The sequence below is a fragment of the Papaver somniferum genome, chromosome 2 (assembly GCF_003573695.1).
Source record: "Papaver somniferum cultivar HN1 chromosome 2, ASM357369v1, whole genome shotgun sequence".
Classification (NCBI taxonomy): Eukaryota; Viridiplantae; Streptophyta; class Magnoliopsida; order Ranunculales; family Papaveraceae; genus Papaver; species Papaver somniferum.
Window position 1 is genome coordinate 102627700 of NC_039359.1, and position 11724 is coordinate 102639423.

The following is an 11724-nucleotide window of genomic DNA, read 5'->3' on the forward strand; positions in this document are numbered from 1 at the left end:
AAAAGAAAAACCAAAAAAATTGTCACAAGATTGAGCTATTCTGTTAGCCTCCAAAATATAAGCCTTAGCTTTCCAAGAAATGTCTACATTTTTGCCATTTATGTAGTTGATGATTTTCTCACAGTCTCCCTCTATGCTGAAGTTTTGTAGTTGTTTTTCTTTAGCCCAAATTACCGCTTAAAGGGTGCCCAAAGCCTCTGTCACTTGTGGATCTGAACTTGTTACTTGTCCTGCGCTTCCTCCTTCACTGTCACTGTACCTTACTGTATTCAATGAATTTGCCCCTTCGCTCTTTAAAAAAACAAAACAAAAAAACAGAAAGAAAGAAACATGTGGCCCGAAGTTAACAATAACTGACCTAATTATTTCGTCTTGTTGGGCACGGGCACGACTTCAAGCTAATAGTAGTAATATCTACAGTATAAAAACTAAAACCTCCCATTTGCAAGGTTTCTTTTTCGTCCGGCCCTAAAAGTAAGAACATAAACCTTCTTCATCTTCTTCCTAACCGCAGCAGCCTCTTTTTTCCTGCTCAGCTCACAGGACAGCAGTAGAGAGAGACTAATGGGGAAGAAGTCAAAAACTTCACGAAAGAACAAAAAAGCATGGAGAAAAAACATAGCCACAGATGACATCGATGAGTTCATTGAGAAATCTACTAAAGACGCTCTCAGTGGTGGTTCCTTAGAGGCCGTTCCCAGCGAGTCTCTCTTCTACGTTGATAAATCTACTGGTATAATTACTCAACTCCTTTTTTTTTTTACCCTTTTTGATTCTCTTATTTTAGGGTTTCACTGTTTGCTCACAACAAGCTAGGGTTTAAGATAGGGTTATTTTGATTCCTGCATAATAATTATTAAATGTTTGACCCAATAAGTTTAGTTTTGACTTTTTTATGAGACAATACCATAGTGGAAAATTGATTATTGCATAAGTTTTGTAAAGAAGGGTTTAATTTGGACTGTGTGATATGGTTTTAATTTACTGTTTATCAATAATAATGTTTATTTTTCATGATTGACTGTATGTTCTATTTTGTGACTATAAATTGATCAAGACCTGATTGGTTTTTGTTACAGATTTAGCTGTCAAGAGGAAAATCGATAAAAGTAGAGAGAAAGTTCTTCGTTGTGATAGCTTGTTGCAAAGAAATCCATTCATTAAACCAGTTCCATCTTCAATACAGAAGAAGTCGATAAGAAAGTTGAAAGAAGCTTTGAAAGCAGCAAAGCATGAAAAGCAAGATGATTCTAAAGTGAGATTTTCTTTTAGTAGTTGGATAGTTTGTCAGTTCTCAATTTGTTTTTATTTATTTTTTCTAGTTAGTCATTGCTTCTTTGCTGACATGATCAGAAGGAATCGACATCTAGTATTAAGGACATATGGGCAGATGACAAAGGTACTTATGATACCACACTCTACCATTTTCCCGTTTATGTAGCATTTTTTTTCCTTCTAAATTGGCTCCCTCCAACTTTCTTACAGTAACAGAGAGTGCCCAGGCCGACAAGGTTATCGATTTTCTTCCAGTCCCAGAGACTGCCCAATTCAACAAGGTTTGCTTCACTGTCTCACTCTAGAATGTGTCTTGGCATATTTTGTTCTGTTATGGCTGTGAAATGCTGTACCCACCAGACTTTTTTATAGATAGATTTAAAGGTTAATATTTGAGGTAATTTTTCAGAAGACAAAACCATCCGTAATCCCAGCAGTAGAAATAGAGCCACCCGGATGCTCCTTCAATCCTTCATTTGAGGACCACCAGGTTTTGTTTTCTTTTGATCTCTTTCTCCTATTGTTTGTATATATCACTATAGCAGCTCTTTCAACAAATTGGAAAATAATTTTTTTTTATGTGTTTCACACTTTCTGCCATCTATATTAGGACTCTTTGGCTGTTGCTGTTGCGGAGGAAATGCAAAAGATCTACAAAAGCGAGTTGGGTCCTCAACCAGTTCCATTAATTGTTACCGGTGAAGTTGTAGACGAAGAAGATGTAAGTTTTGGCAGTTTCATTTCTGTATAGCGTAGTATTCTTTACCATCTTAGTTGTGTATGGGTCACTCACTTTCCCTGTCACCCCTTTGTGATGTTTTGCTCCTACTATCTGGACAATTCATCACGGATGGTTTAAAGCATCTGCTCTTGCATGCCATTCCCGTTCTCCACTATTCCTGCTAGGAAGTAACATTAGAGTATAACCATGTAATATCTGGTGTTTTCAGATGTATTTTCTTGATGCTGATGGTGGAAGTGAGAGTGATGAAGAAGAGGATGATATGGGCATAGACAATGATCTACCATCTGAGCAAAGGTCTGTTTTACTCTGTCCTTTTTCGTTTTTGCATTTGCTTGCGAAGGCTTAACGCTTTTACTAGAATGTTGTTGAGTATACAGTTCTATGATGGTATCATGCATGAGTAATAGTGATGGGGTTTTCAGGTTAGCATGAAGAAAGAAACTATCAGAAAACAGAAATAGGAGAATGGAATAATAGAAATCAAACTTGACGTTTATAAATTGAGCCCAGGGCACAAAGCCAGTATACTCTATGGTAATCTGTCAATTAGTTTGTCAATAATAAAAGTCTCCTTAAAACAGACTCCATGAACTACTTACTAGACATAGAAAATAGGTGTAAAACTCCCCTGCATCAAATGGATGTCTGATATTTGGCGGGTACCCGTTTCTTTGTTATTATCAAATTCTGAGATGTTTCAACGATGAGGCAATGAATAAAGTTCGGGAAAACTAAGAGCTGACCCGGTTTTATATAGAATATAATTGAATTACTAGCAGGATTTAGGCTCTACCAAGCTTTTCCAAAATTAAAGTCGACTAGATAGTTTCTCGTTTTTGCCAGCTATATAATGATTTCTACAAGCCACAACTCAGAAGTCTCACCAGGGTCATATGAATCTGTAAGCATGTTTTGGATATACGCATATAGTGCTGACCTCTATGCTTCCTAATGAAGCTTTGGGTAAGCTGTCTAAGCCATTTTAAGCAGTCTCCCTCACACATCTTCAAAAGTTGCCATGCCTTTCTGAAATTTTTGCCAAGTATTTCTCATACTTTATTATTCATTGTTTACACCTCCATCTAGGGAAAGACGGAGATGATCTGACATGGTGGTATATGTAAAGAAATATCTGGCATGTAAATAAGGTCGAACGACTCGAACTGTCCATTTTCACCATGCTATCCCTGGCTCTTGTGGCCGTGGGCAGATATCCTAGTGTTCATAATAAATGAGCATGTATGTTGGCCACGACCACTAACTATTGAAATCAAGTCTGACACCTTTCCGCAGGGCAATCCATCGATAAGGTTTCATCTTTTCGTTTTCGATTGCCCATGCAGAATTGCACGGGTTGCATGTAGACAGTGCTACCACTGCTATGTGAGAAAGGTTTCAGATTGTAGTCATATATATTCCGTGGACAAAGGTTTGCTAGGATTATTCTCTTTAATTCTTTTTCAAATCTCCCGTTGGGAGTTATTTGTGTTTAGTTTACTAACACATACACTAAACTTACATCTATGCTTTGTGCAGAGCTTCAAAGAAAAAGAGAGTTACCAGGGTGGAGCATAACCGAAGAGCTAGACGTAAGGAAGTTCTGAAGGCAGAAGCAGAAGCAAAGAAGGTGGGCAAACTTACAAAAGAAATCAACAGGTAAGCTGATGCCTAATCTTTGTCTGTAGCACTCTTTTGTGGGAAAAGCGTAATGACACCATCTTCTTGGCTGTTTTGGTGACAGTGTGGCTGATATAATGAAAGAAATTGAAGAGGAGGACGAGGAGAAACGGAAAAGACATGACAGACGTGTTATAGCTAAGCAAGAAAGACTTAAATCGGCTCCTCCACGTCTAGGAAAACACAAGTAATTATCCTTCAAATAATTTGTAGTATTCTCTCTTTCAGTTTGTTTTCATTGCATCATGGTAGGATCATACTTCACTTGCTATTCCCGTGCTTTTGTGTGGTTCATTTTATGCTGCTTTGAACGTTAAACTGGCACTGTTATGGCAAAAAAAAATCTTTCATAGGTTCTGCAGTTTTGTTTTCTGTCATGAGTGCATGTAGCTTAGTGCTTTCTTATTCTGTACAGTGTGTTGATGTCAGATATATGCCAAACCTATGTTTTGACATGTCAACACTTCTTACATTTACTGCAAATTCCATAAATTCCTTGGAATGTGAATACCATATCACATTTTTGGTGGGACGCGGAAATAGTAATCCCAGTGTCTTTTAATGTTTGTTGGATTTCAGGTTTGAACCTGCTCCGGTGCAAGTCCTATTATCCGAAGAAATTTCTGGATCGCTCCGTAAGCTAAAGGTACGGCTTCTGTTAATGTTTATTTATTTTCTGCTTGGGCGCGTTCACATTTGTTTAGCGAAACTTATTGGTGTTTTCCTCTGCTCTATTTAGGGTTGTTCCACCCTTGCCAGGGATCGCTTCAAAAGCTTGGAGAAACGAGGAATGGTTGTTCCTTCGGCTAAGCGGAAGAGGTAAACGGGTAATTAATGTTGTTATGTTACTGATGACCTCCCTTTGTGCCACATAACGTCTTCTGCACTGTAGCTGTGCAAAAATATCAGGTTTTAGTCCAAACCAAAGTTTTTCTTAGCCTAGTTGCTCATTCTTGTGAACATAGCCTAGTTGCTCATTCTTGTGAACAACAGTGTGTTGTTTTGCAATTAAGGCAATTTCTAATGGTATTAAGCAAATCTCCTCCTGGAACCAAAGAGGTCCACCAAAGCCAAGTCCCGATCAAGGATCTCTAATATAACATACATATAATTTACTATTTCAGTTATATTGTCTACAAGTCATACTTTTAGTAATCTTAGTTTTTACCCCTCAACTGGATTAGCGAGTTGTTTGCTACTGATCCAAATCATGATGTAATGGAATTAGGAAGGAAGGTTCTATATAAACAAAAGTTCTTTCAATCAGCATCTTGCGTAAAGGTTAACTATGATGCTTCTTTTAGCAAAATACTGCTGTTTGTTGAGTCTAATTGTGAAGGATTGTTCAGGTGATTTGAGGGCTGCAGGGCACTCAGAAGAACAACTACCTCAGCGGAACATACTTTTAGTTATTTAGCACTTTCACCTGGAAACTGCTAATGGGAGCCCAACGAAGGAACATTTTTGAAGAATTTAGTTTGTGCTCAAGTTTATTTTATCAAGTTTTATTGTACTTCTGTTAAGAAAATGTGGCAACATTTTGAAGACATAAGCCTTTCAGTTCTTCTTATTGGAAGCTGTTAATTTGTGTGGAATAACAATGTTATCAGTTGTACTCTACCAGATAGGAAAGCAGTTTTGAAATGGGTGATGTAAGTTTACACAGATTACACATATGAGGTTTTATCTAGTAGTTAGCAATTTGGATATAATTTCTTAACTCACATTGCAATCGCATAACCTGATAGGTGATAGGTCTAAAGTCCACGGCACTAGCAAGGCAATTCTTCTTTGGTATTAAAGCAGTACAATTATGGTTTTATCAGTTTGAGAAGATTTTTACAATTACGGCAATTCAATCGGCCAGATTGAATAGTCTTCACAATATCATCTCCAACAGTTGCCCGCGTTTCCCCATTCAGGGACTTTGACTAGTCCGTTATGCACAATATCACTCAGTTGTACAGGGCACAATTATAGCAAGATAGCGAGCAGGGTTGGGAGCACTGGTAGTCCTACTCAATTTTGATAAATGATCCCTATGATTGTCAGCTCTGGTCGGGTGGATGGGGCCAGTGAAATGAAGTCTTTTCTCTCAATTTGGGTCCTCACTGTTTTTTTTTCCCCTTTCTCAATTGACCTTATTATATGAAATGAAAGAAAGCAATGTTCTTCTCTTTCCTTCATAGCCTCATCTGTTCTTTGGATCAGCAAGGCCTTCACAGTTTACTCCAGTGTTCGCCTCTTTCCTTCATAGCCTCATCTGTTCTTTGGATCAGCAAGGCCTTCACAGGTTACTCCACTGCTCATGAATAATGAACTTACAGTTATTATCTCTAAACTCCGTCCAATTAAATCTGAAAGCCATTTTAGAAGACTAGAAGACAAGTGTAAACGCCTACATCAGCCAATCAAATCTTTTGTCCTGTTTGTCCAAGTATAGGCAAACTAAATAGTCAATTTTCATGCAAGGCATTTGCCTCATCAAGACTGGACTGACTTGGTAAAAGACCTACATCCTTCTTTGCATTCTTTGCATTCTCGTTTTTCTCAACAGCTACACCATCTTGGAATTAGAAGCATGTTGCCAAAATGAACTATGGATGTCTAACAAGTACTACTTGGATGTCTAACACTTCCCTTAAGCTTGACAGCCATAACAATAACGCCAGCAAACTATTCATTATTCATTTTAGTTTTTGAATAGCATCACTATAGAAGGTCAGTGCAAGAGCAAGCTGTGTAAGATCAAAACACCAGTTGACACCTCTTTGAGGTGAACTGCTTCATGCTTTTACCTCCATCATCTTCACTAATAGATAACATAAATTCTTGACTGAGACTCCTAACTAATCCAAGACCAAGTCTGCAAAGTAATATCCTCAACCATGATTTTGATTTTCATCAAAACCCAGAAACTAAAATCTGCAAAATTAGAAGTAGCTCTAGTGAAGTAGGATTAGCAGTCACACTGCTTGGCTTCACCAGTTCCTAACCCCATGCAATCTAATGAATGAACAGCATCATAATATTTGCAAAGACATGCCTGCTTCGCAATCCACCTACATCAAACTAGAGGAAAGTTGAACTTCTGGCAGAAGCAAGAAAAACTACATACAGAGGCTAATGAAATTCACCACTCTAGCTTTTCGGATTATCCTGGATTAAAATGGCGTACAATTCAGATCCGCATCGACAACAATGAAACGAAGGACCTCATTAGTGATAAGTACTGGAATAGCAGGAGTAAACCAAACCCATAAAGAACTTTAAGTCCAACGGAAAGAAAAACCGCACTAAGGCACCTATCATCGTATTCTATTTATTACTGAACAGAAACATCGTATTCTATTTATTATTGAACAGAAAAACCTCTGAAGTAACTCTCTTGCAGCTCATGTTCACACAAAGTACGTGAATAAAAAGCAACTGGAGACTCGCAAACAATTTTGGCAGCTAATAAGACTTGACAAAAGCTAACTTCATGCATCTAGCATAAAACCTAGTTCTAACTTATAATGCCGGTATGTATTCAATAATACTGCATACTTCACGTACCTCAACAACCATGTTTCATATGAAATCCTGATCCAGTAATTTCTGGCAAGTATTGACACAGTACTACAGGACAGACGCTAAAAAACTTGCTAAAGAAACACTAGATCGACCTGAACTAACAAACTTGCTAGGCTCTTACTTCCACAATATTTGGGAAGTAATATTTGTTCCTGCAATCAATTGTCGTTTTTTCAAATCCCTCTGCAACCACAGATTCTCAATGCTAAAGCAATAACTGTAAGTGGAAAGCCTATATAGGTTGGGAACAGACCAAGCATATACCTTGATTAAACACTACAAAATAAAGACCGCCACTTAAATGCTTACCACTTCTCAGCAGCCGTGAACTAACAATGAAAAAACTCGAGCCACCATTGAAAATTCAGTAGAATATAAACGGCCTAACACTAGTCTAACAATACCCCCATTGATTACCAAGCAGCAAAACCAAATAAAAACAGCCATGCAACATACTTGGACAAAACAAAATCTAAAGCTGCAAGTAATAAAAGTGCATTAAAGAAAACATACAACCGAAAAAATCCCAATCATAAACTACAAAGGCGTTAAACTTGAACAACCAACAAACATAGGTCATCATCATGGCAGCTTAAACAACAAGAAACATACTAAATCTATTCAAAAAAAGTTTTGAAACAAGGGCGATGTTAAATCACATTCAAGGAAGGTTTAATAAAACATATATATCTATTGACATAAACCTATAACTGCCAAATCTTTGATAGAAAAAGCATTACCTAGACCTCCAAGCATCAAGCAGGTAAACACAACTAGCAATTACCTCATGGTGATCCTAAGAATCAGATGATTTAACCGCTTTCAAAACTTCAGTAGTCAGTTCCCGAACCAGGTCAACACGCTTCAAGTAAACCTCAGCCTCCTCCTCATTAAATTTTCTCCACTTTTTCTCCCATTCCTTGGCTATTGAATCTCCAAGTAAAGCCAAACCTTCTGTCAAAAGACTTTCTCCCAGAGTAGGTCCATTCTTATTTTCCCGAAACGCCTCAAGCAAGAACGGATAAGCAGACATCCCATTTTGAACCTCCCTTGGAAGCTCCTTGGACGAAATGTCACTCAAAGCAACAGTTTTTGGAGTAGTTTTAGTTTTGGAACTCCTACTTTTCTTCCCATTAGTTGCTGGAGCTGATTCATCATTGCCGTTACTAGTAGCATCAGCAGGGGCACTCCTTTTGCGGCCACTAACTTCTTCCCCTTCCCAGATCAACTTCATGACTTCATAACATCTCAAATCATGGGGTTTGGAGAAGGTAGGGTCCTGACCAGCTTTTCCTCTCTTGTAATTGTTTTGGTACTTCTTCTTCAACCTTCTCATTTTATTAAGCAATTGATCTTTGTTAACAGTGGCACTCACAGATTCCTTAATAGACTCAAGAAATCCACCTAAATCAGCAAAAGGATCAACACCTCTCCTATGCCAATCCAGCATACCTTCCAGAACCACAATTTCATCATCGTCGCTCCATACTCTGGCAAAGAGCTTCTTAGGATCTTTCTCAGGATCTTTTTCACCTTCAGGATGACTACTGCTACCACCACCATTTTCCTCATCATTTTTCTTCTTCTTTTTCTCTATATCAATCTCAGCTCTGTTACTCTCGGCAGGACGTTTCTGTGAAATAGGAACAACAGCAATAGCAGGAGCAGTTGATGAAGGGGGTTTTGATACAGTTTTCTTCGGCTTAGGTTCGTCTCCAACACTGGGTTTGGAAGGACTGCGAAGGACTTCAGCAGGATTGGATTTCTTTGGTATTTCATCGGATTCAGATTCATCTTTCCCAGATCCTTCTTCATCAGAATCCTCCTCCTCCTCTTCTTCCTCTTCCTCTTCCTCCTCTTCTTCTTCTTCTTCTTCTTCTTCTTCTTCTTCCCCCTCCTCCTCTTCAGATGAAGAAGCAGATTCAGGTTTTGAGACCGGCTCAGGCTTCTTGGGAGCTACTTCTTGATCGTCAGATTCTGATTCTCCTTCCTCCTCTTCCTCGTCTTCTTCTTCTTCCTCCTCTTGTCCTTCTCCTCCTGCAGCTTCTTCTTCCTCTCCACTTTCGACTTCTTCTTCCTCTTCTTCTTCTCCACTTTCAACTTCTTCGTCAGAACTTGAAGCTGCTGGTGGATCTTCTAAAAGGGGTTTCTTTTGAGCCATTTTCTGTTTTTCGCCGATCAGGGATGGGGAATGAAGAGCTAGGCTTAGGGTTTATGATAACAAATTTCGCCGATTAGAGATGGGGAATGAAGAGTTAAGTTAGGGTTTTTGACAATAAAGGGCGTTGCATCTGGGGGAATAAATACACGCCTACTGGGCTTTTTAGGGCGACTTTCTCGTGTTACACCACAGACTCGTATCGTACGTAACGAAAATAGCTGTAATTTACGATGGGTACCTCGTAGGTCAGGTGTTTATATTTTGAGACATTAGCCAAGTCTTGTGGTGGTTCCAATCTAGTAGAATAGAACAGTGAAAAGTAGATGCGCTGAATGGAATAACGAAAAGAAGAATTAGATTGCGCTGAACGGAACAACACAACCGTTGGATCAAAAAATAAATCAATCTGCGCTGAACCATTCCGCGAATGGTGATTTTGGCTGCGCTAAACCATTCAGCGAAACTATCTCGCTACTAGTTTACATGCGAGATATATCTAGAGAGAAGTAGTGTTAACAAATAAACAACGTTTTTTTTTAATCTACAACGCTTTTTCGCGTATCTAGCCCATAGGACTTAATCTAAGGCCCATTCCTATGCACCGTAGCAGAAAAATCAATTTGCCATGCCACCTTCAGTTCCGCCACTATGAGAAAATAACTGAGCGTCGGTATTTCAATAGAGAGATATTCACTATAGCACTTTCGATATTATGATTATTAATGGGTTTATAATCTATATCGCTCGATGGACAATATATCGTTTAACGACTATTTTGTAACGACTATTTCCTCTATTTCATTCCTATATATATGCCCTTTTATTTCATCAAATTACTTACACCTACTTCTACATATATTTTACCTATTTCTTTATCTGTACTCTCAATTTTAAATTTCATAATTATTAATGGCTAGTTCTGATGACGAGAGGAATATTCATATCAATCGGTTTAGATCATAGCAAGAAATGTATTAAAGGAGGTTGCAACAACTTGATGATGAGGAAGCTGAAGATACATAACCAATGGACACTCCGATGCTCGTATGTTAAGGTCAAATACCTAGAGTTCTAGAGCCAAAAGAAATATTCACAAGAAGATATACGTATCGAGAGAGGGATTAATGGTTCCACCAGAAGCTCATGCACAATTATTTTCATCTTAATTGTATGTACTCTAATCGAGATTTCCAACGTCGATTCCACAATGCCCCCACACCTGGTGATAAAGATTATTAATGAGCTTTGTCGGGTAAAACCTCAATTTAATTATCTGTTTGATGCACTGAATATTAAAGGTCAAGGTTATGAACAAAAAGTTACTTCAGCTCTAAGGAATCTAGGTTATGGAAAACGAGCAGATTCGAACAGTGAGTACCTTTGTATGGGCAAAACAACTACATTCACCTATCTTTCATTATTTTGTGAAGTAACGTATTTTCGAAAACCAACCGAGGATTATGTCAGAGAAATATTAGGAGAATGAGGATATGAGATTCCCAGGAATGCTAGGTATTCTTGACTGTATGCATTGAGTATGGCATGGATGCCCTACTTATCCTTGAAGATGCTACTTCTTATGATTGTTGGATATGATACGTTTTTTCTAATCTCCCGGGTTCAAAAAAAGATATTCATGTTTTGCACAAATCGCATATGTTAGAAGATATAAAGTATGAAAATTTTCCCCAAGTCCATTTCGTAATCAGCGACCATCAATACACGCATGGTTATTATCTCGTGGATGATATCTATCCAAAATGGTCAACATCGGTTCAATATTACCGTTATCCCCTGCCGGCGAATTGGGTTATTCATACCGGCATTTTAACCAATGCCAAACGGCATTAAGGGAGGATGTGGAACGATCTTCTGGAATTTTGAAGAGGAAGTTCTCTATCATTTGCGGCTCATATCGTTGTTTAAATCCTCATGATATACACAAGACTATGCTCACTTGCATAATTTTATATAACATGGTAAATCAGGAAATCTGTCGTGATAAGGAGCGGACTGACTATGAAGATGAAGATTTGAGGCCCAAGATTCAATCAGAAAGAGGCTTGCGTGCAAGAAACTACGCGCAAATGACTAATTACATTTAGAACCAGAATTTGTCTGACAGGTTAATTAAGAGAAGATCCGAGTGTAAATCTTTGGGTGGAGTATGTGATGTGCTTTTCATTGAGTTGTAGTAATAAGTTCGTTGAGACTTGTGAAAGCAAAAGATTTTAGACTTATAAAACTTAAAAATAGAAAACTTATTGCAAAATTGATTTCAAGATATTAA

The 11724-nt window shown here is 38.2% G+C and overlaps 2 protein-coding genes across 3 annotated transcripts; one reads left to right on the forward strand and one right to left on the reverse strand.

Moving 5' to 3' along the window:
• Positions 1-456: 456 nt before the first annotated feature.
• Positions 457-5409, forward strand: LOC113348615 (ribosome biogenesis protein NOP53-like). 2 transcript variants are annotated; one of them, XM_026592459.1, is made up of 12 exons: positions 457-733; positions 1080-1255; positions 1354-1399; positions 1486-1556; positions 1685-1765; positions 1886-1996; positions 2226-2314; positions 3557-3676; positions 3762-3884; positions 4277-4343; positions 4437-4524; positions 5047-5409. In XM_026592459.1, the coding sequence occupies exons 1-11, from the start codon at positions 565-567 to the stop codon at positions 4518-4520; spliced, it is 1137 nt and encodes a 378-aa protein (XP_026448244.1). In that variant the 5' UTR covers positions 457-564; the 3' UTR covers positions 4521-4524; positions 5047-5409. The 2 variants fall into 2 exon arrangements, with proteins under 2 accessions (XP_026448244.1, XP_026448243.1); XM_026592458.1 differs by having other exon boundaries at positions 4437-4516.
• A 2337-nt stretch (positions 5410-7746) lies between these two features.
• Positions 7747-9557, reverse strand: LOC113348616 (STOREKEEPER protein-like). Its single transcript, XM_026592460.1, has one exon. It carries the CDS (start codon positions 9432-9434, stop codon positions 8070-8072), a length of 1365 nt encoding a protein of 454 aa, XP_026448245.1. The 5' UTR covers positions 9435-9557; the 3' UTR covers positions 7747-8069.
• Positions 9558-11724: the final 2167 nt, after the last annotated feature.